This window comes from Schistocerca americana, chromosome 5 (assembly GCF_021461395.2).
Source record: "Schistocerca americana isolate TAMUIC-IGC-003095 chromosome 5, iqSchAmer2.1, whole genome shotgun sequence".
Taxonomy (NCBI): domain Eukaryota; kingdom Metazoa; phylum Arthropoda; class Insecta; order Orthoptera; family Acrididae; genus Schistocerca; species Schistocerca americana.
The window spans coordinates 445,329,296-445,350,654 of record NC_060123.1 but is presented as its reverse complement, the minus strand read 5'-3'; the positions used below and the strand labels follow the sequence as shown (position 1 = coordinate 445,350,654).

General features: G+C 38.8%; 1 protein-coding gene across 1 annotated transcript in view; it reads left to right on the top strand.

Annotated features, from left to right (window-relative positions):
* LOC124616423 overlaps positions 1-21,359 on the top strand; it is a 394,706-nt gene that overhangs the window by 337,107 nt on the left and 36,240 nt on the right. The window contains exons 14-15 of the mRNA XM_047144730.1: positions 8,308-8,477; positions 15,041-15,185. Coding sequence (XP_047000686.1) covers positions 8,308-8,477; positions 15,041-15,185 — 315 coding nt within the window. The remainder of the gene's footprint in view (positions 1-8,307; positions 8,478-15,040; positions 15,186-21,359) is intronic.

Sequence of the window (21,359 nt, the reverse complement as noted above, 5' to 3'; positions counted from 1 at the left end):
GACAGAAGTTAATAAAAATCCATCATAAATGTTCACTCTGTCCTCCATTGGCTGCACGGACGAATCTAGCTGATAGCCTTCACCCCAAACTGAGTGTAAGGTGTCTTCTGTCACTGAAGCTACAGCAGCTGATATTCTGGTTTTTAGTTCATTAATGTCACTAGGTAAGGGAGGAACATAAACACATTGTTTAACATATCCCCACAGGAAGAAATCACATGGTGTTAAGTCAGAGGACCTAGGAGACCGAGAGTGTAAAGCCTGCTCTTGTGGTGCTGTACGCCCTGTCCAACGTTGGGGCATATTGGTATTGAGGAAACTGCGCACATTGTTGTGCCAGTGTGGTGGTGCTCCATCTTGCTGATAGATGAAATTGTCAGAGTCAAATTGTGGGAATAACTAGTTCCGTAGCATTGCAAGATATGATTGTCCTGTTACGGTTTCTTCCTCAAAAAAATAGACTCCATAAACCTTGCTTTGGGAAAGAGCAAAAAAATATTTACTTTTGGTGATTCTCATTTGTATTCAATTGTTTCTTGAGGATTTTTGAGCCTCCATATACACACATTATGACAGTGAACCTTACCGCTAATATGGAAAGTTGCCTCATCGCTAAATATCAACCATGACAAAAAGTGTCATCTTCCATGTCCTCTAGAATAGCATTGCTAAAGTCCACTCACTTCACTTTGTCAGTATCTCGAAGAGCTTGTACCAGTTGTAATCGGTATGGTTTGAGGGCTAAACGGTGCTCTAACACATACCACACTGTCATGCGTGGTAATGCAAGTTCTCGGCTAGCACGATGCGTATATTTGTGGGGGCTCCGCTCAAATGCTCGTCGGATTTGTTCCACTGTTTGTTCAGGAACGCGTGGCTGGCCAAGACTTTTGACTTTACAGAAGCATCCTGTTTCTTCAAACTGTTTATACCATCATCAAATGTTCTTTGGTGATGGTGGTTTAGCACAAAATCGAATAAGAAATGCCCAATGAACTGCAATCACTGATTGAGTACAACTAAATTCAATAACACAATACGCCTTCTGTTGCGTGGACACCATATTGCGTGAGACTGGCTGCATGCTCCAGGTCAGCGCTCGTAGCAATATCTAGAGGATTTTTCCTGAAACTCTAGACCATGCTGATTACATCTAGCGCTGTTTCAGTTACTTAGTGACATTTGTCTCAATATTATTACAAGTCAAAAATGGGTCATTCTTCTTGGGACAAACTGTATGTTGTGCTACAAGGGTCAATATTGGGGCTCATTCTGTTTTTGATCCAAGTAAATGATCCAACATTAAATGTACACTGCTGCAACACTATTCAATTTACAGATGACACAAGCATCTTAACCAGTGATAAGACGGAAGATATTCTTCAGCAAACACTGTTATTTTGAACTGGTTCAGCCATAGTAAACTGATAATAAATAAAAATAAAACAGTAGCACTAAATTTCCATAACATAAAGAGAAATAGTGAGTAGGACATAAAAATTCAGATGTCAGACATAGATATTGTAAGTATGGCCAGTACAAAACTTATGGGGGTCTGGCTCCAAGGCAACCTTAGATGGGATAGACACACTGATAGAATATTTAAAAGATTAAGTACCATGTGGTATTTAAAGAGAGTGCTTGAATATTGTTGCCATAAGGATTGTCTGATGACTAATGCTAATGTATATTGTACCCTAATATATGAGATCAGTGTCTGGGACAACTCATATCCAGCCCAAAACTCTTTAGGATGCAATAATGAATGGTGAGAATACTGGCAGGAAAGAAGAGCAAACCCTGCATACGTTCCTTTAAAAAGATGGGAATTCTTCCTCTTCCTACAATAAGATTACAAAAGAAATTAGCATAATAATTGACATAAAATTTAAAGCAGCATTGAGGGGATATTTACTTATGCACTGCTTCTGTAGTCGAGATGAGTTCTATAGAAAACTTCTACCAGTATTAAGATAATCAATATTAAAGTTTATGAATCAGTGATTCAGTTGTGATTTCTGCTTAAAGTTGCTACATTTATAAACTACCCCCCTCGAGACTGTTAGGCCCTATTATTACAAATATGCACATATCACAGTTTATTTGTATTATGTATATGAGTCAGATATTCAACTGCAATTATCTATTTAAATTCAATATACTTATAAACATTTACATGTCCAATACCTAAAGTGCTTGTATTGTACATGTTAGAGCTCCCGAATCATAAAAACCGTACAATACAATACAAAAATAAGAAATTTAAACATTGTTCCGTTTTATAATTCTGCACGCAAGAAGAACTTTAAGGGGACATTGTATGTCCTATGCCGCTAATGTTAAATTATTGAATTTTGTGACTCATTGTCTTGGAAACGTTTTAAAACGCCAATTTACAATTTTCCATAGTTATTGAATGCACATTTCCAGATACATTGAACTAGAATTATTTCCAAAATCGTACTGTGGGGCATGTTATCTTTTTTTCTTCTTTTTTTTTCAAACACTCAATTTTTTGGCAGACTTTTGTAAATAAATGAGCATAAAAACAAAACAACTCAGGATATTTTAATTATTCTAGTTCCATATGTGTTGAATCTTGGCATGCTGTGAAAATTTCATGTCTCTACCATCAGTACTTTTTTAGAAAACGGGTCATTTATTGCAAAAAACGTAGTTCAGAGATATTGAGGTTTAAAACTTTTTTTATTACAAATTCTTATACAGACTTACATTTCTGCGTCTTTTATGCACTAGAATTGCCCTGGCCCATAGTCTGTGTCATCTTCAGTGTCACAACAGCCCAGTGCATGCCACCTTCTTTTGTCATTTGCTGAGCAGCTAACTCTGCTTCACGTGCACAAAACTCATCCAGTTCCCACAGTCCTTTAGCTGTATTCTGTCTAAATCTTACCCCTAACTTCTCCAGAACCTTAAGTCTTTCATAGTTTCCACCATTAAAAGTTATTGCAGCGTCAGACCATGCTAACTTTAGAGTCATAAGGCCAACAAATGCATTTTTAGGCTCACGGCACCACACAACATTATTGAAGGACTCATTCACATTCTTGGTCTTCCCATGTAAACACATCTTTAGTAGCTCAGGATTTGCCGCATCTCTGTAAATAGGTTTGATTGCCTCCATTACTGCCAAAGGAAGAGAATGTTTATGTGTAAATTCGTGCAGGGTGCCAGAAAATTCAGCTTCCCTACATTTACACCAAGTGTTTGGTGGAGGTGGACACAAAGCATAACATGGGTTTTCATCGGCTGATATTCGTATTTTCAAGTACTTCAAAAGAAAATACAGGTCTCACATATCTGTTACGTGCAAATTTGCATTTCTTGCAGTTACTTTTATGCTAGTCATTTTATTTACATATAAAAAGCAATAGAAGTTAGCTTACCACAAAAATAGCCGATAATCACACTACTTTCAATGAAAACTAGTATCAGAAACGAAGGATTGATTTGTTTATTTGTAATGCTAACTTCTGAGATGTAGCAGTAGGCACAAAACAAAGCAATTCACAGCCTTCTAGACTTTGTAGTTCCCTAGATATGACTGTGTAGCCGCGAAATTTGATAGTCACATGTCAACATTCAGAATATTATTTGAAGGTCTCACAATTGTCTGATTTTAATGTATTATATACGAAAATGTTCAGGAAGGTCTGAAGTACATTATGGAGTAGAAAACAGAAAATGTCAAGTTTCAACAAATTTAAGAAAGTTTTGAAAAAATTTAATGTTTTTATACAGCACACTGGACTTACTAAATGAACTTGATATTGCTCATTCATAAAATGCAAGACACATGGATAATTTTGTCCCGCTCCATGACCAAAATATATACTCAGACTCCACAACATATGGAATAAAAATTTACAACAAAAAAGATAAAGATATTCACAGCAAAAAGTTAGATGTAGCAACAAAAAGAGAGAGAGAGAGAGAGAGAGAGAGAGAGAGAGAGAGAGAGAGAGTGTGTGTGTGTGTGTGTGTGTGTGTGTGTGTGTGTGTGTGTGTTTGTGAGAGAGAGGGAGAGGGAGAGAGAGAGAGGGACTTCTGATTCCAGACACATTGCTGCCCATAAGAGAAGCTCATTAATGATACCTTAAAAATTTTGAGGACATTGCAGTTTCACCGTTGGTATTAGTGGGTAAAAATAATTCATAATCAAAATCATGTTAACAGTAAGATACTGTTGCCACCCTTCCCTGTGGTTTAATCATGTACTTTTATGTATTTCCTGTTCCTTAGCAATAGCAGGATTAGTGATCACCAAACATATTACTGCTCCCATTTTAGATAGGTATCTACTACCTATATTATACTTAACAGAAACAGAACTGTATGGATGAGATTTATACATATTATTTTGCTATCAGGGAGCTAACACTCAAATACAAAAGAATATTTTCAATATTCAAATTTTTAGATTTTGACATTAGCTGGTAACACAAGATAAAAACACCAATGATTGAAGGTACAATGCATCATTTCACAGATCCAGTCACAAGGAAAATATGTAGTGAATGGCAAAATAGTTTTGAGATTTCATTGCAAATGGCTCTGAGTACACTTGTTACTTGTCAGTATCCATTAATTTTCTTCCTTCAAACTGATAAATCTACCCACATGGTGGGGCAGGATCCAAATGTGGAGGGAATGGGGGGCCACTGTGTGGTCATAACAACTAACCAACTGTCTACTCGCATGAATGGCCACCAAACTGTGTCAAACCATATAATTGACCATCCAACTGCCAAACATGGCTGTGCAACAAAACACAAATTACTTCAATAGAGGCTTCATTACATGGGCCATTTGGGTAATCCCTTCCAGCAGAAGTTTTCTAAAATACATACAGTAGATAGGAATTCTCATTACAGCATATCCTGTGTCTTGCAGTCCCCCTGGCCCAAACTTCTGCTTTCCTGTTTCCCACACTGCCTCACCTTAGCTTTTCCTTCCTTTCTTCTATCCATACCACGCCTTCCTTCTCGAGATCGTGTATTGCCTTCTTCAACCAGTCTTCCTCCATTCCATGCTGGCATCCCCCCTCTCTCTTCCTCTCCCCCCCTCTGTCTTCGTTTTACACCCTTCACCGTTTCTTACGTCTACATACATACATACTCTGCAAGCCACCCTTTGGTGCTTGATAGAGGCTACCCTATACAACTACTAGTCATTTCCTTTCCTGTTCTACCTGCAAATAAAGTGAGGGAAAAATTACTGTCTGTATGCCTCTGTACAAGTCTTAATTTCTCTTGCCTTATTTTCATGGTTGTTATTTAAAACTTACATTGGTGGCAGTAGAAAGGTTGTGCAGTCAGCATCAAATGCCACCCCTCTATTTCTCAATAGTGTTCCTTGAAAAGAACATTGCCTTCACTCCAGAGATTCCCATTTGAGTTCCTGAAGCATCACTGTAATACATGCATGTTGTTCAAACCTACCAGTAACAAATCTAGCTGCCCACCTCTTAATTGCTTTGATGTCTTCCTTTAATCTGACCTGGTGTGTATTCCAAACTCTCAAGCAGCATTCAACAATGGGTCACACTAGTGTCCAATATACGGTCTCCTTTACAGATGAACCATACTTTCCTAAAGTTCTCCCAATAACCTGAAGTCAACAATTTGCCTACCCTGCTATAATCCCTATATGCTCATTCTATTTTGTATCACTTTGCAATGTTAGATATTTAATCCATGTGTCTTTGTGAAGCAGCACATTACTAATGCTGTGTGTGAACATTTCGGGTTTGTTTTTCATACTCATCTGCATAAACTTACATTTTGCTACATTTAGAACTAGCTGGCATTCATCACATCAACTAGAAATTTTGTCTAAGTCATCCTGTATTGCCCTACACTCACTCAGTGAGGACACCTTCCTATACACCACAGCATCATCAGCAAACAGCCACAGATTGTTGCTCACCATGTGCAACAAATCATTTAAGTATATGGAAAATGATAGTGATCCTATCACATGTCCCCGGGACACACTTGATGATACCCTTGTATCTGATGAACACTCACTGTCGAGGACAATGTAGAGGGTTTGGTTTCTTAAGAAGTCTTCGAGCCATTCACATCTCTATTCCATATTCTCATATCTTCATTAACAGTCTGCAGAGGGCACCGTATCAAATGGTTTTCAGACATCTAGGATTGTGGAATCTGCCTGTTGCCCTTCATCCATAGTTTGCAGGATATTGTGTGTGTGTGTGGGGGGGGGGGGGGGGGGGGGAGACAAACTTGAGTTTCACAATGCTTTCTAAAACCATGATGATTCACAGACAAAAGCTTTGACATCACAAGTAAAATTTATTATTTTCCTGCCACTTGGGACTTTGTGTTAGAAGAGACATTTGTGATAAATGCAAGCTAAGTAAGGGGCCAATGCCATAGGGTACTCATTGTAAAACTGAATTGGGATTCCATCCAAACCTGTCTCCACCTTCCTCTCCTTGTTCTCCTCCTCCCTTTCTCCCTTCTCCCTCCTTCTATATCTCAATTATGCTATACCCTCTGTTCTCCTTTCATATTTTTTGTGTAGCCAGTGGGTTTTCTGTTGAAAGACCTGCCCCCTTCTTGCTACTGCCTCCTTGCATACTATCCTAACCCCTCCTCACCTTCATCAGCCTAGCCAGTTGCTTTCAACAGTTAACTATTAATGATCAGTCTCACTGTGAACATGGGTGTGTGTATTTGGGCTTCTGTGTGGTTTTGTGTGTGTGTGTGTGTGTGTGTGTGTGTGTGTGTGTGTGTGTGTGTGAGTGTGTGAATGTGTGTATTTTTACTAGAAAAAGATCAGGAGCTCAAAAGCTAGTGTGAGATGTTTCTATGCTCCACACTTGAATCCACTGTAGGTGAGTGGTTGCCTTTTCATTATTTTACATATTTTTCCATCCAGGAAGTCCCATCATTGTTAAATAAAATTCTACCAGCGAAGAAAAGACTGAAACAATGGGCATGAGGCACTGTCAATGGAGGTTAAGTCCAGGAGGGTTACAGGGTGTAAGAAGTTCCAACTTGTGGTATGCAGGGAAACAAGTACTTGGTGGGAGGATTAAAATTGTCTCTGTGGTGTAGCAGGCACTCAGGTCCCTTAAGACATGCTCTTAGAGCATGCTTAGCAACTGGGTTTCAGGTATACCCAAAGTGGATAGTTCTTTTGTGTCAATTCATGTGCTCAGCCAGTGTAGTTGTGATCATTCCAATCTAAAAAGTCAATCTGTGAACACACATGAGTTGGTAAAGAAAATACATTGGACTCATATGTTGCTCAGCTTTTCATGTTGTAGGATTTAACACTGGTGAGGTGGAGCGGTGGGTAGATGCAGAACCAGTTGTACAGAGGTAATGATTGCAGGAGGAAAACAAGATGGTAGGGTAATGGTCTGGAAGTGTCACATGCTTTGACATGGATGTTGTGGAGGTTAGGAGGGCATGAAAGGTGACAGTGAGTGATGTGGGAAGGATTTCAAGGAGAGATGATTTCATATAGGGCTTTACTAACATAAATCATAGCCTTGTCAGAGTAATTTATTGAAGCATTTGAGGCTAGGGTGACACTGGGTTACTTGTTTTGACAGATTCACTGTAATCATGTTTCTGTGCATGTGCAATCATTCATATTGAGAACACATGTATGATGAAAGTTATTGTTGAGTTACCCTTCTGATTGCACTGAATAAAGGATCACAAGTCTGGTCAACAAAATCACCATTCAGACATTTTAATTTTTCTGCTACTACTACTACCACCACCACCACCACCACCACCACCACCACTACTACTACCACTTCTACTAGAACTACATTGGCCACACAAACTGCAGGTGGTCTTTGGCCTCACCAATTAGCCTCCTCTATCTTCTTTCATCCATGTATTATTCAGCAGCTTGTCCCATTGTACGTATATCCTTTCTGACCTTGTCAATCCTTCTCAGACATGGACTTCCCCTAGGTCTGTTACCTCTGATGTCTTTGTGCCCCATGTGCTCAGTGATCTGGCCTTCCTGACACATTAAGTACCCACACCGCTACAGTCTCCTCTCTTTAATCACTGCCACAAGTCCAGCGATTTGTACAACTGCTGCAGTTGAGGTTTTTCCTTTTCTTCCAGTCATTTTTCAGCTTTCTGTTGACATAATCATGAAATAAAACTAAATCAAGTACTTGAAACTGAAAATCATTTTCTGTAATTCAGACACACTGTGGAATATTATTCACTCATAAGTGTGAATTTCCTGAGACAATTTCTGAAGGATTAAAGTTGTTATTCTGTGCAGATCAATGGTGCCAACTGATGAGCCTTCGAATACAGATGCAGAGGAACCATTGGCAGAGTCTGATGACGCTGTGACTTCTTCTGTAGTGGATGAGGAGACATCAGCTCTTGCGGCTCCACCTCGGCCAGGTACAGAAAACTCTGATGGAAACTGCACGCTTCCTTGCACAGGTACTGGAGTTCTTGGTTTACTTCTCAGTGATGTCATATTAAAACACACTTGATCTTCCTTTCAGATGTTGCTTATCTATCTGTTTATGTGTGTTTTGCGTGTGTGTGTGTGTGTGTGTGTGTGTTTGTGTGTGTGTGTGTGTGTGTGTGTGTGTGTGTGTGTGTGTACTGGCATGTTTTCTATCTGAACAGAACTCTGGCCATCATGAGCCAAAAATTTAAAAAAAATTGTGTCATGCAACATTTTTAAGGAAAATGTGAGAAAATCCTGAAAATTTCTTTTGACCTTGTATATTCTACTCGCCTATTATATCAGAAGGACATTAAACTCTATGCTGTATGTTGCATGCTGCTGAGTTCTTCCTGTGAAATTAAGATATTTACTTTTCCAAGTTTCATAAAAGTTGTATTAACAAGCACAGTCATGTTTATGAGCCAAACTTAGGGCACACTGTTGCGTGACATCCCAAGAGCCAAAGAAAATCTGATGGGTCCATGTTGCCCTAGGTGAAACCAAGGGAAGTTTTAATATTTCTTTTTATCTTGCAATTGTCTGGGTGTTGTCTATATCCTTACATGAGTAATTATATTTGATATGGCTTCTTTGTTGATGAGACACTGCACTAGTAGCCACAGTAAATTGAATGGTTTAATGTATCATGTGACATGTGACTCGGATGTCATCAGACCCTGTACTTGCCTATGATACTAGTCAAACACAGGATGGACGAGACATGCAGTGTAAAGTGCAGCTTTCTGGGGCCCATTTGTGGTTGTGTGATGAGTGGGGACACTCCATATCTGAGATCATATTCTGAAAACATTTTACAAGTTCAACATTGATTTGGGGAAAACTGCCACCACCGCAGTCAACTACCATGAGCAACTAAGTGTTGATGATTGGGGCCCTTTAAACAACAACAACAACATCAGTCAGTGAGAAGTCATACCATCCAGCACAATCTTCCTGTTATAGTGTAAAAAAACCACTGCCCCATTCATGTGCCTTTTACAATGCATCATAGGGGACAGATCACCATGGACTCAGGAACACAGCTGTTTAATGCTTGAAGTACAGAAAACCGCCACATGAAGTAGTGATTCTGGTAGAAATTGGTACATTCCAGTAACAGGGTATGAGTACATCAAAAGCCCCATAAGTTGATGCATCTCTCTTCCTGATGGGTATCATTCAGGAAGTCACTGGAGGTACTCTTGTATGGTAGATGTTTACATATAAGGAAATTAGATCCCTAATTTGGTTGCCATCATCTCTCACTGGCAGTGCAATAAAATATAATACAGTACAGGATTCCACTGTCAAGTCATTTGCATCCATCCATTCATTCACCTACAACACCATGCAGATGACCTACAATGTCTTCAGACAACTGCTCCAAAATTCTTTCATACAGATTTGAGGTACTCAAAAAGATATGAGGATGATAGCGTGACCTCCTAGTTCACCTGATTGCAATCTTATTTGTGAATGCAAGCTTTCTCATTGAACTGAACTGATGAGTCCTCCTTAGGAAATCATTCTAGTAATATTTTCATTTTGAAATGGTGTTTCAACAAATTCCTTACTTTCCATCTTATGGTGATGCATGTAGGTCATGTCGGATGCTGTTATTTATATGTTCAGGATCATGTATTTCATTTACCATAGTCACACTAGAGAGGCCTGTTCTGAGCACTTGGAAATGAGTCTCTTGCATATGTGGAGGTGGGCAGGGAGATGGAGGGATGCTTGCAAGTTGAGTCAAAGTGCCACAGTCCATACTGCCACCCTAACCAGGGAACTCTCTTGACAAATTTTTTGTATTACTTCCTTCCAAGTGGATCTGGAATGGAAGTCACTGTCTCTTTTCAGCAAATTTTCAGGTATTCTTAATTTCTATTGCTGCTTCAAAGTCAAACGTCCCTAGATGATGCTGTGTTTCAATATGGCTGACTTTTCTTTTAGCTTACTTAAGACAGATGTCTAGCACAAGTTTCACACATCTTCGTGAGACGCAACATTGCCTTTGGCCAATGTTCTGGCAGTCACAGTTACACCTGATGCCATGCATGTAATGTTCTTAGTCCTAAGGGATCTTTTATGGAGTCTAGCATGTCTCTGAAAATAAGACTAGCAATAAATTGGACGGACTGGTGGCCCTGATTTGCAGCCACTTCCCCAGCACCTCTATCACCACCATTTGATAATCTCACTTCCATGCACTTGCAATTGACCAACCTGGTGTAACTCCAGGAGATTAAAGACACAACACTGAACATGTAAATAACAGCATCCATCCAATAGAACATAGACACTTTCCCAGAAGACGACAAATAATAAGCTTACTAAAATATTGCTCTGAAATTAATATCTTTTTAGCTAATTTCCTAAGAAGATTTAATCACTGCCATTCTATTGTACACATATGCTACACCATCGAGCAATATGTGCGTGTCTTGGACCCAGCTCTGACCAATATCTAAAAGTTGTGGCCAGCATTTGAGTGATCATGAATCACAGTGCACCCTCCCCCCAAAGCTTCTGATGTCTCACTGAGCCCATGTCACTGTGTGCCATTGCCATCACGAGGGTGAAAGGGGCAGCTACACACTACTAAGTAACTGTCTTTAATACAATTACTCATCAGTCTATGGTTCAACAAATCATTTGACGAAACAGTTGAAAAAATTTTAACTTTTGGAACTGAAGCCTCTATAAAATGACAAAAAAATTTAATGTGTGGATGACAACTACAAGAGGAATTATCATTCATCAATATAATAAATAATTGAAGGAAAAGCACAGAATACAAATAATGAAACAGCGAAGGGAGTGAACTGGTCAGACTGTCCTTCATTTCACAGAAAATTCTTTATAAAGTAAACAGTAACCAATTAATGAAAAAGTGTTAGAGTACATAATATTGCTTGGGTTTACAAGCACTTTTATCATAACCCTGGTGATGGAGGCTTCTGGATTAATCCTCCCACACAGGTTTGGAGGAATTATGTTCCTTCTACATCTACACACATACTCTGCAAGTCACCATACTGTGTGTGGCAGAGGATACCCTGTACAACTATTACTTGTTTCCTTCCCCGTTTCACTTGCAGATAGAATGAGAGAAAATGACTATTTATCTCCATATGAGCCCTAGTTTCTCATATCTTATCTTCATAGTCCGTATGCAAAAAGTATGATGGTGGCAATAGGATCATTCTGCTGTCAGCTTCAAATGCTGCTTCTCTAAATTTTCTCAGTAGTGTTCCTAGAAAATAACGTGAACTTCCCTCTAGGGATTCCCACTTGAATTCCCGAATCATCTCCATAAAACTTGCATATTGTTAAAACCTACTGGTAACAAATCTAGCAGTCTGCTTCTGAATTGCCTGTTGTCCTCCCCCATTTGACCTCGTGCAGATCCCAAACTCTCAAGCAGTACTCAAGAACAGGTTGCACTAGTGTCCTGTATGTGGGGTCCTTCACAGATGAACCACACTTTCCTGAAATTCTTCCAATAAACCAAAGTCAACCATTTGCCTTCCCTACTGCAATGCTTACATGCTCATAACATTTCATACCACTTTGCAGTGTTACACCTGGATATTTAATCGACGTGACTGTGTCAAGCAGCTCGCAACTAATGATGTATGCAAACATTTCGGGTTTGTTTTTCCTACTCATCTACATTAACTTTTAAATATAAAAATTATATATAAAAACAAAGATGAGGTGACTTACCGAACAAAAGCGCTGGCAGGTCGATAGACACACAAACAAACACAAACTATCGACCTGCCAGCGCTTTTGTTCGGTAAGTCACCTCATCTTTGTTTTTATATATAATTTTTCCCACGTGGAATGTTTCCTTCCATTATATTGATATCATTAACTTTTAAATATTTAACCAAAAGAACTTTTATGAGTTAAATATTTAAAATTTTAGCAAAATTAAACTGCTATTTGCTGATGCACTGCTTAAAATGTTTGTGCACGTCTGTTTACAATATTGCCTTTGGTTTTCTGTTTGCACATTCTTCTGATTCACTTTTTGATTTTTAACTCAATGTGCTGTCTTGGTTTTCTAATTCTTCAATGTGTGTATTCACTTTTCTTGTCCTTGATTAAAATTCTGAGCTGTATGTGGAATGTAAATGCATACTTAAAACAGCACGAAGGCAATTTTTAAGTAATTAATGTTTGTCTCTTTCACGTTCTGTTTGCTTTTGCATGTGGAAATTTGAGTTACTTTGTGACTATCAGCGACATGCGTAAGTACAAAAGTAAGTTTCCCTATTTCATCACCAATGAGCAGGTAAAGAGAAGACATATTTTGTTGTTTTCCTGTGACACTTGATTTAATTTCTTTTTTTTGCAAATGGTCACCCATGTGATTTAAGCATTTTAGGTTTCTAATTCCCTGATGACAGAACACACATTCAGCCAACTCCCACTCTGGCATTCATTTCATTATCACAGAAATGATCAGTTGACTGCAGTGGGATATGTTGCAAGAAAACTTTTTGCATTGTGGAGAGCCTCACTGACAAAATTCCGACATCATACGTTCCAAACAATGTCTGTGAAGAGTTACTGACAACCATCTCACACACCATCTGCAAATGAAATAGGAAACATGGAGGGGGGAGAGGGGTGACACTGGTACACTATGTTACCCTGGTTTGCAGAGAACACATGTAAATGTACCATGATGAAAAAGAGTGCTTCAGCTGTACGGTAAGCCTTTATTTATGATACAACTAGTTTTGCAATGTTACAGCTACATCTTCCGGGATACATCTGTGTATAAAGAAGAGTAAAATGAATAAATACCCTGTTTCGGTTAAAATATAGTTGAACTTACTTAGAGCTTTATAGGAGAAATTATGTACTCACATTCATTTCATAACTTATATCATACAATAACCAGTAGATGAGCCAACATTCTTGTCCAGTTGTGATGAAAATGTTCTGCCCTCAAGAGATTGATTGTCAATTTAAAATATGGCAGAATGCAGAGCACATCATCCCAATTGAAATCTAGAATAAGAATAAAGTGGTAAACTATATGGATATAAAAGACAAAACAAATATGTGTAGGTGGTGCAAGCTATATCCACATGGCAAGGTAAAAAAAAATTACATAAAGCAGAGCTTGTGTGATTGTACAATAGTTAATGAAGGTCAAGTTTAGGTAAAATGCTGCTTATAAAATACACCTGCTAGCTAAAACAAAGACTGGGGAAAGGTATAATGCAAGGAACATCATTTCGATACAGGAAACTAGAATAACGATAAAGCAGTAAATCCAGATGGACTGAAAATATAAAACAAATAATGTGTAGGTGATGAAACATGTTTATCTGGTAAGGTAAAATAAATCTGATAAAGCAGAGCGTGCATGACCACGTGACAGGCAACAGTGGTCTAGTCTAGATAAAATGCTGCTTACAGAATACACCATCATCTACATAAAAGAAAGACCAGAGTAAGGAAAACATGAAGTCTAATATGGACATATAAAAAGGGTAACATTGCCAAGACACCATGAGGTCCGCAGTGACCACCTAGACGAATGAGCTGAGACCTCATGTTGTTGTGACAATGTTACCCTTTCTGTAAGTGTATACAAGGTTTTAAGTATTCCTTTCTTCAGTCCTTCTTTTATCTAGAGTATGGTGTATTTTGTAAGCAACATTTTATCTAGACTGTGCCATTATTACCTGTCACACAGTCGTACAGGCTCTGCTTTATGAGATTTATTCTACCTTGCCAGGGTGAATAGCTTTCACCACCTACACATATCATTTTTTATCTTTTATATCCATCTGGTCTACCATTTCATTCTTATTCTAAATTCTTATGCTAGACTTCCTATATCAGAATGATGTTCCCTGCATTCTGCTCTATTTTAGATTGGACTACCAACCTCGTGATGGTGAATAATTTCATCATGACTGGAAAAAGAATGTTGCGTCATTTATCATTTGAAATAAATTACGAAATAAATTTGAGTACATAATTTTTCCTATATAGCTTCATGTACAGTTCAGCTACATTTTAACTGATATGGGATATTTATTAATTTTGCTCTTGTTTATATACAAATTTATCCATGAAGGTGTGGGTGTAGCACTGCGAAACTAGTTGGATCACAAATATTTATCGTGTAGCTGAAGTGGTCTTTTTCATCATGTTACATTTATAGAGCTGTGGATGCCCACAATACAAAGTTTGCTACTTGTAGATGTGATAGGAAAATCGTCTGTATCCTACACATTTCTTTGTCTTCTGAAACGATGAATAGATGATGGATAACATGTTGACACAGTAAGGTAAGAAGAATATTCCCTGTAGTACCTATGACATGAAGCATACATTATTGTGCAAAAACTACACTGATTGGTCGTTAATGTCAAATAACAGCTGTCAGTAGGACAAGAAACTAGTTAATATGAAAATTATAGTATCCTCCAGTCAAACATTCCTATGTAATTAAACAGGGAAACTTACTTTTGTTTTAACTACACGCATGGTATTGAACTCCTTCTGTTATGCACAGGTACAATTGCAGAAAGGGAACACAAGAAATGGGAAACTGCTCCACCTTTGCCAAATAATCCATACTCGCCAGAAAACATTTCAAAACGACTCAGCAACAGAATGAAGCTCTCAAGCAGCCAGAGCAGTAGCAGTGAGGCATCTGTGTGAGTATACTATTAGTGAAGCCATAATTTTTTGTCTGTACTTCTAATGGGTGTGTCTATGGCAATCAGAAACTAGATACTGACAATGCCTATAGTAATCTACATGTCAATATAAAATGTTCCCAGATTGTCAGAGTTTGTTGAAAGGTAGTGCAATGCCACTATGTTGCCATTATTGTTGTGGTCTTCAGTCAAAAGACTATTTTGATGCAGCTCTCTATGCTCTCCAGTCTGTGCAAGCCTCTTCACCTCTGAATAACTACTGCAACCTACATCCATTTGAACCTGCTTACTGTATTCTTTCTACAGTTCCTTGGCCCCAACATTCCTCTCCATTACCAATTTGATATTTCCTTCATGCATCAGGTTGTGTCCCACCAACTAATCCCTTCTTTTACTCAACTGGTGCCATAATTTTTTTTCTCTTGAATTTGATGAAGCACCTTTTCATTAGTTGCTTGATTTACCCATCTAATCTTTAGCATTCTTATGCAGCACCACTTTTGAAAGCTTCTCTCAACTGTCTATCGTTAATGTCTCACTTCTGTACAAGGCTACACGGTGGACAAATAGCTTCAGAAAAGATTTCCTGAGACTTAAATTTACATTTGATGTCAACAAATTTCTCATTTTCCGAAATGTTATTGCCAGTCTGCATTTTATATTAGCACTGTTTAGACACCACCAGTTATTTCACTGCCCAAATAGCAAAACTCATCATCTGCTATTGGGGGTCTCATTTCGTAATCTACTTCTATCAGCACCACTTGATTTGATTACATTCTATTACTTTTATTTTACTTTTGTTGATGTTCATTTTGTAACCTCTTTTCAAGACACTAAGCATTTCATTCAGCTGCTGTTTCAAGTCATTGACAAAGCTCAAAATTTTTATTTCTTCTCCCTGAATTTAAATTATCCTTCCAAACTTCCCCTTGTTTCCCTTTACTGCCTGCTTAGTGCACAAATTGAATGACATTGGAGAGCGGGTACAGCTCTATCTCACTCTTTTCTCCACTACTGCTTCCCTTTCACATCTTTTAACTCCCATAACTGCACTCTGGTTTCTGTTCAAGCTCTGAATAACATTCATGTCCCTGTTCTTTAAGACCCAATATCTTCAGAATTTCAAAACCTATAGTCCAGTGATCATTGTCAAAAGGTTGAACTGTTGCTACTGATGCTGCAAATGTAGAATTACCGTGTTTTTAACTTCTAAAATAAATTGTTGAGTACTGCCTCATATGTTCCTACACTTGTATGGAGCCTAAAATTGGTGTCAATATTGCACAACCATAACTTATTAATCTGATAGTTCGATAATACTCACATCTGTGAGCACCTGTCTTTTCAGAAGTGGAAATACTATAGTATTCTTGAAGTTTGAGCGTAAGTCGCCAGTCTCATGTATCTGCACACTTGGTGGAATAGTTTCTGATAATCTAATGTTGCTAAAAACATGGGGAGCATTAAATTCAGCATGAAATTCTGAGAAAACAATCAGATAACCAGATGTTTTCTAATTTCATTGCTTCATTATGTGAGAAACAAGTAATTTTTGAAAATTTTCTGGCATTTACAAAATTATATTTTCATAAGTTACTGGTATGAGTGTTTTTGGATAACTTATTTCGTATCAAATCATAGTTTTGTGATTCACAGTTACTGCCAAAGAAAAGATCACCTTGAATTTCATTGTATATCAGTGCAAATAAATGTGCATTTTTGAGAATTTTCAGAAGTTACCATTGTTCTTTGCATAATCTAATTTTTAGTAAATTGGCATTTGTGATTTAGTTACGATTATCACTAACATTTAATTTTCCCTTATAGAGGCATATTATCAAAATTTACTGTAAATTAACTCTATATTTTGAATTTGTTAATTACTTTAATTAACCTCAAAATGTTTTATGAAATTAATAATTTTGCCACAGGTTTTTCTGTTGTCTGAATCTTGTGTATTTGCTTCAATTCTTATAGGGAGTTAGTTATTCTTTAGCTCAACACATAGAAAAGATAATCAGTAGGCTCAGTTTAAAGGTATTTGTTCACTGTCCTGTAATACATTGCACCAGCCAAAATGCAGCCCCACAGTAAATGCCGTTTTCGAACACAGGATAAGTTGGTTGATGTTTATAACCAGCTGTAAATTTCCCTGACTACTGTCAAATGATAGGCAGCTGCTTTGAATTAGTATGTCAGAAGAGTTACCGAGGGTAATGAACCTGAGGTACCAGTACCTATTCTCTCCTGTGGGTCTTGTCTCCTCTGCAGAAAGTATGGGGTCTATCATTACTCATCCACTTGACTACTAGTGTCATTTCAGCAGTAGATCTAGGTTACCTGTACGATGTGTCCGGGGACCAGGAAGGACGAGGCAAATGCAAAAGGGTATGGGTTTATTAATCACCGTCAGTTGAAACGAATGGTGAATGATGATACCCCTTAGGGAAATGGCAGCAAGGGACATGAAAGGGCACCAGGAGCACTCAGTGTGTATGTCTGGGGGCCTCTTTCAGTATCTTGAAGAGGCTATTCCAACAACCCTTGAGGGAACAGGATGCAAGCAACTACAGATTGTGAAGCACGTTGGAACAAATGATGCCTGCCACCTGGGCTCCGAGGTCATACTTGGACCATTCCACAGACTGGCAGGGAAGGTTGAGAAGGCCAGCCTTGCACGTGGACTTTCAGCGAAGCTCACAATTTGCAGCATCGTCCCCAGAACTGATTGAGACCCCTTGGTTCTGAGTTGAGAGCTGAACCAGAGACTTCAGAAGTTCTGTGACAAGCTAGGCTGCAACTTCCTGGACTTGTGCCATGGGTTTGAGATCTATAGAGTGCCCCTAAATGGGTCAGGTGCACACTACACATCAGAGACTGCTGTCCAGGTAGCTGTCTGTATGTGGGATGCGCACAAGTGTTTTTTAGATTAACCAACATTGCATCCATTCTACATAATGATATCTGTAGGAGGCCCAGAAATATTGGCGTAAGATCATAAGAAATGCCTCCTACAGGAGAGAGTTTTAATATCCTAGCGGTTAACTGTCGAAGCATTTGAAACAAGCCAGCCAGAGTGACTGAGCGGTTCTAGGCGCCTCAGTCTGGAACCGCACGACCGCTATGGTCGCAGGTTTGAATCATGCCTCGGGCATGGATGTGTGTGATGTTCTTAGGTTAGTTAGGTTTAAGTAGTTCTAAGTTCTAGGGGACTGATGGCCTCAGATGTTAAGTCCCATAGTGCTCAGAGCCATTTGAACCATTTGAAACAAAGTACCAGAGTTCAAAACACTCCTGAAAATCAGTGAAGCTCACATAATATTAGGTACAAAAAGCTGGTTGAAACCTGAAATTGATAGCAATGAAATTTTGGGGGGAAATTTGAGTGTATATCGAAAGTATAGACTAATGGGAAATGGAGGTGGCATATTTGTTGCAGTCGATGAGAAACTCAAATCCATCGAGATAGTAGAAATTGAAGCTTCATGAGAGATTGTACGGGCAAGACTCAGTGTGATGAGTGGTCATGAATTGTAATTGGATCCTTCTGTCGCACACCAGACTCATCTCCTAATGTATTCAAAAACTTTAGAGAACATCTCAGTTCACTTGTACGTAAGTTCCCCAATCATACTGTAATCATTGGTGGAGATTTTAATAATCCAACAATCAGTTGGAAAAATTACAGTTCTGTTTCTGCTGGGCACGATAAGACGTCCTGTGAAACTTTACTAAATCCCTTCCCTGAAAACTACCTAGAACAGATAGTTGGAAACCCCACTAAGCTGTTAATGTAGTGGATGTAATGGCAACAAATAGACCTGACCTCTTTAACAATGTTCATATCACATCTGGTATCAGTGATCATGATGTGGTTGTGGCAGTAATGATTACCATAGTACAAAGGGAACCTAAAACAAACAGCAAGATATATGCTGTATTCACGAGTTGCTGGATACCGGTGCACACGTCAGCAAACAGACTAGACATGATGATGATGATGATGATGATGATGATGCAAGGCTGGAAGACCCCCTGCAGTTGGGCCTCAAACTCACGCCGGAATCGAGCAACAGGCAGATCCAACACAACAAAAGCAAGGCAGTCTAGTGTACAACGAAGTTCGATGGACCTGTCAACAGATCAAGTACGACCACAATCCAAAACAAGACCAGAGAGAAAAACCAATATCAAAGTGAAGTTGTCAGTGAGTAGACAGTAGTACAGAGGAGATAGAAAGCGAATGCTATTGGATAAAGTACACGATTACTGAGTGGTCAAGATGTGGTGGTATTCATGCCGACCATGAGGGGCACTGTTGGCCAGTGTAGTCAAGTGGTGAGATAGTGGCACACTCACTAGGAGAGTGCAATGCAATAGCAGCGACACTGTCCTCTATTGGCCATCAAGATTCATTTGTTCTGACGGGCATTGAACTTCTGCAGGAGCAGAAAATTAGATAAAACATCAGTGTCATATCTCAATGAAGAATTGGAAGCTTTCAGCACAGGGCAGAGAAATGTAGAGGAACTGTGGCTCAAGTTTAAAAAAATAGTCGCCCATGCATTGGATATCCCGGTCTGGCACAAATTTTCAATTTTCCACATTGATGCATTCATTTAATCAGTGCCCATTAGCAACCAATATCTGTAATTCCTTCTGTGTCTTAATTATCAAATTCATTATACGTAACAAATGAAAATTTGGATTTCTCTTGTACACATGGGACACACACAAAGCTACAATCAACCGCTAACTTCCTTTGACTGTTGCAAACCACATTTAAAACTCTGTCAGTACTGTAGGACTAACACTGCTCACTGAAAGGAGTCCAAAGTGATCTATTAAGCACATCTGTGTGGCTTTGTATGTAGAGTGCTACTGAAGATCAGAAACTACAAAATTTTAATTTGTCAGCAAGAGATATTTCATCAAAACATTCCATTACTTAGTGCAAGATTCTGTGTAGGAACATACAGGTTTGTTTAGTGTGCTGTATTAGTTACTCTCTACTTTCTTGTAATGACCACATCTTCTCTGTAGATTTCAAAATCCTCATTTACCTCCAAGATTGACTACCACATCATATGAAAAATGCTGTGTTTCTTGTTTCTCTGGATGTATTTGTTGATTGAATGGTCTGTGGGTATGCTGCCGGTTCATTGTATCCAATGAGCAACATCAGGGGGTCCCAAATATTTGTTGGTAAAATATCTGACACAATATTAAACCCTTATGTGGGTAAATCCTCGCACAACTCATTTCATTATTTACCAGGGTGCCTCTGTGAGAATAACTAGAACTTATTGGTCAGAAATTTAATGTGAAGACCACAGACTTTACAGGCATGTCCTGGTGTCCATGTATTTTCTATTTAATGGAGAATACTATGAACAAATGGAGGGGTCACAATGGGCAGCCCAGTCTTGCCTGTGGTTGCGAATTTGTAGATGAAGCATATTAAGGAAGAAGCCCTGATATCATCCAAATGGAAACCTGTCTATTTTTTCCATTATGTGGATGATTGTTCCATCATCTGGCCACAAGGAAGAGACAAACTCCTTGAATTGCTTTCACATCTGAACTCCATACATCCCAACATCAGAGTCACTATGACGACCAAAGCAGAAGGAATTATACCATTCCTGGATGTCAGGGTCAAGAGAAAAGCTGATGGCACCCTGGGCCACAATGTGTATCAGGAGAAAATCCACACTGACCTGCAATTGCATGCAGTCAGTTGCTCCCACCCTGTACATTTAAATGGGGTACTAAAAACACTACTACAGGTGGTGTGCACCATCTCTGTTGATGAGAGTCTGTCTCAGGAATTGGAACACCTCAGAACTATTTTCTGAAAAAACAGTTACTTAGAATGGCAGACTAGGCAGGTCTGCTCCACCGTTACAGTTAAGCTCGTGGAGACAGAAAAGTCATGGCGGAAGAGTTAGCCACTGTCTTTATACCATACACCAACACACTATCAGGAAAAATAAGATGCATACTGAAGAAAGTGCAGAGTAAAAACTGTCTTTTCCCACCCAATAAAACACAGCCATTATTGGAAAGCATCAAAGATGACCTTGGTTTGCAGAATCCTGGGATACATCAGATTCTATGCCAGAGTGACAAGACATATTGAGCAAACAATGTGCACTATTGAAGAGT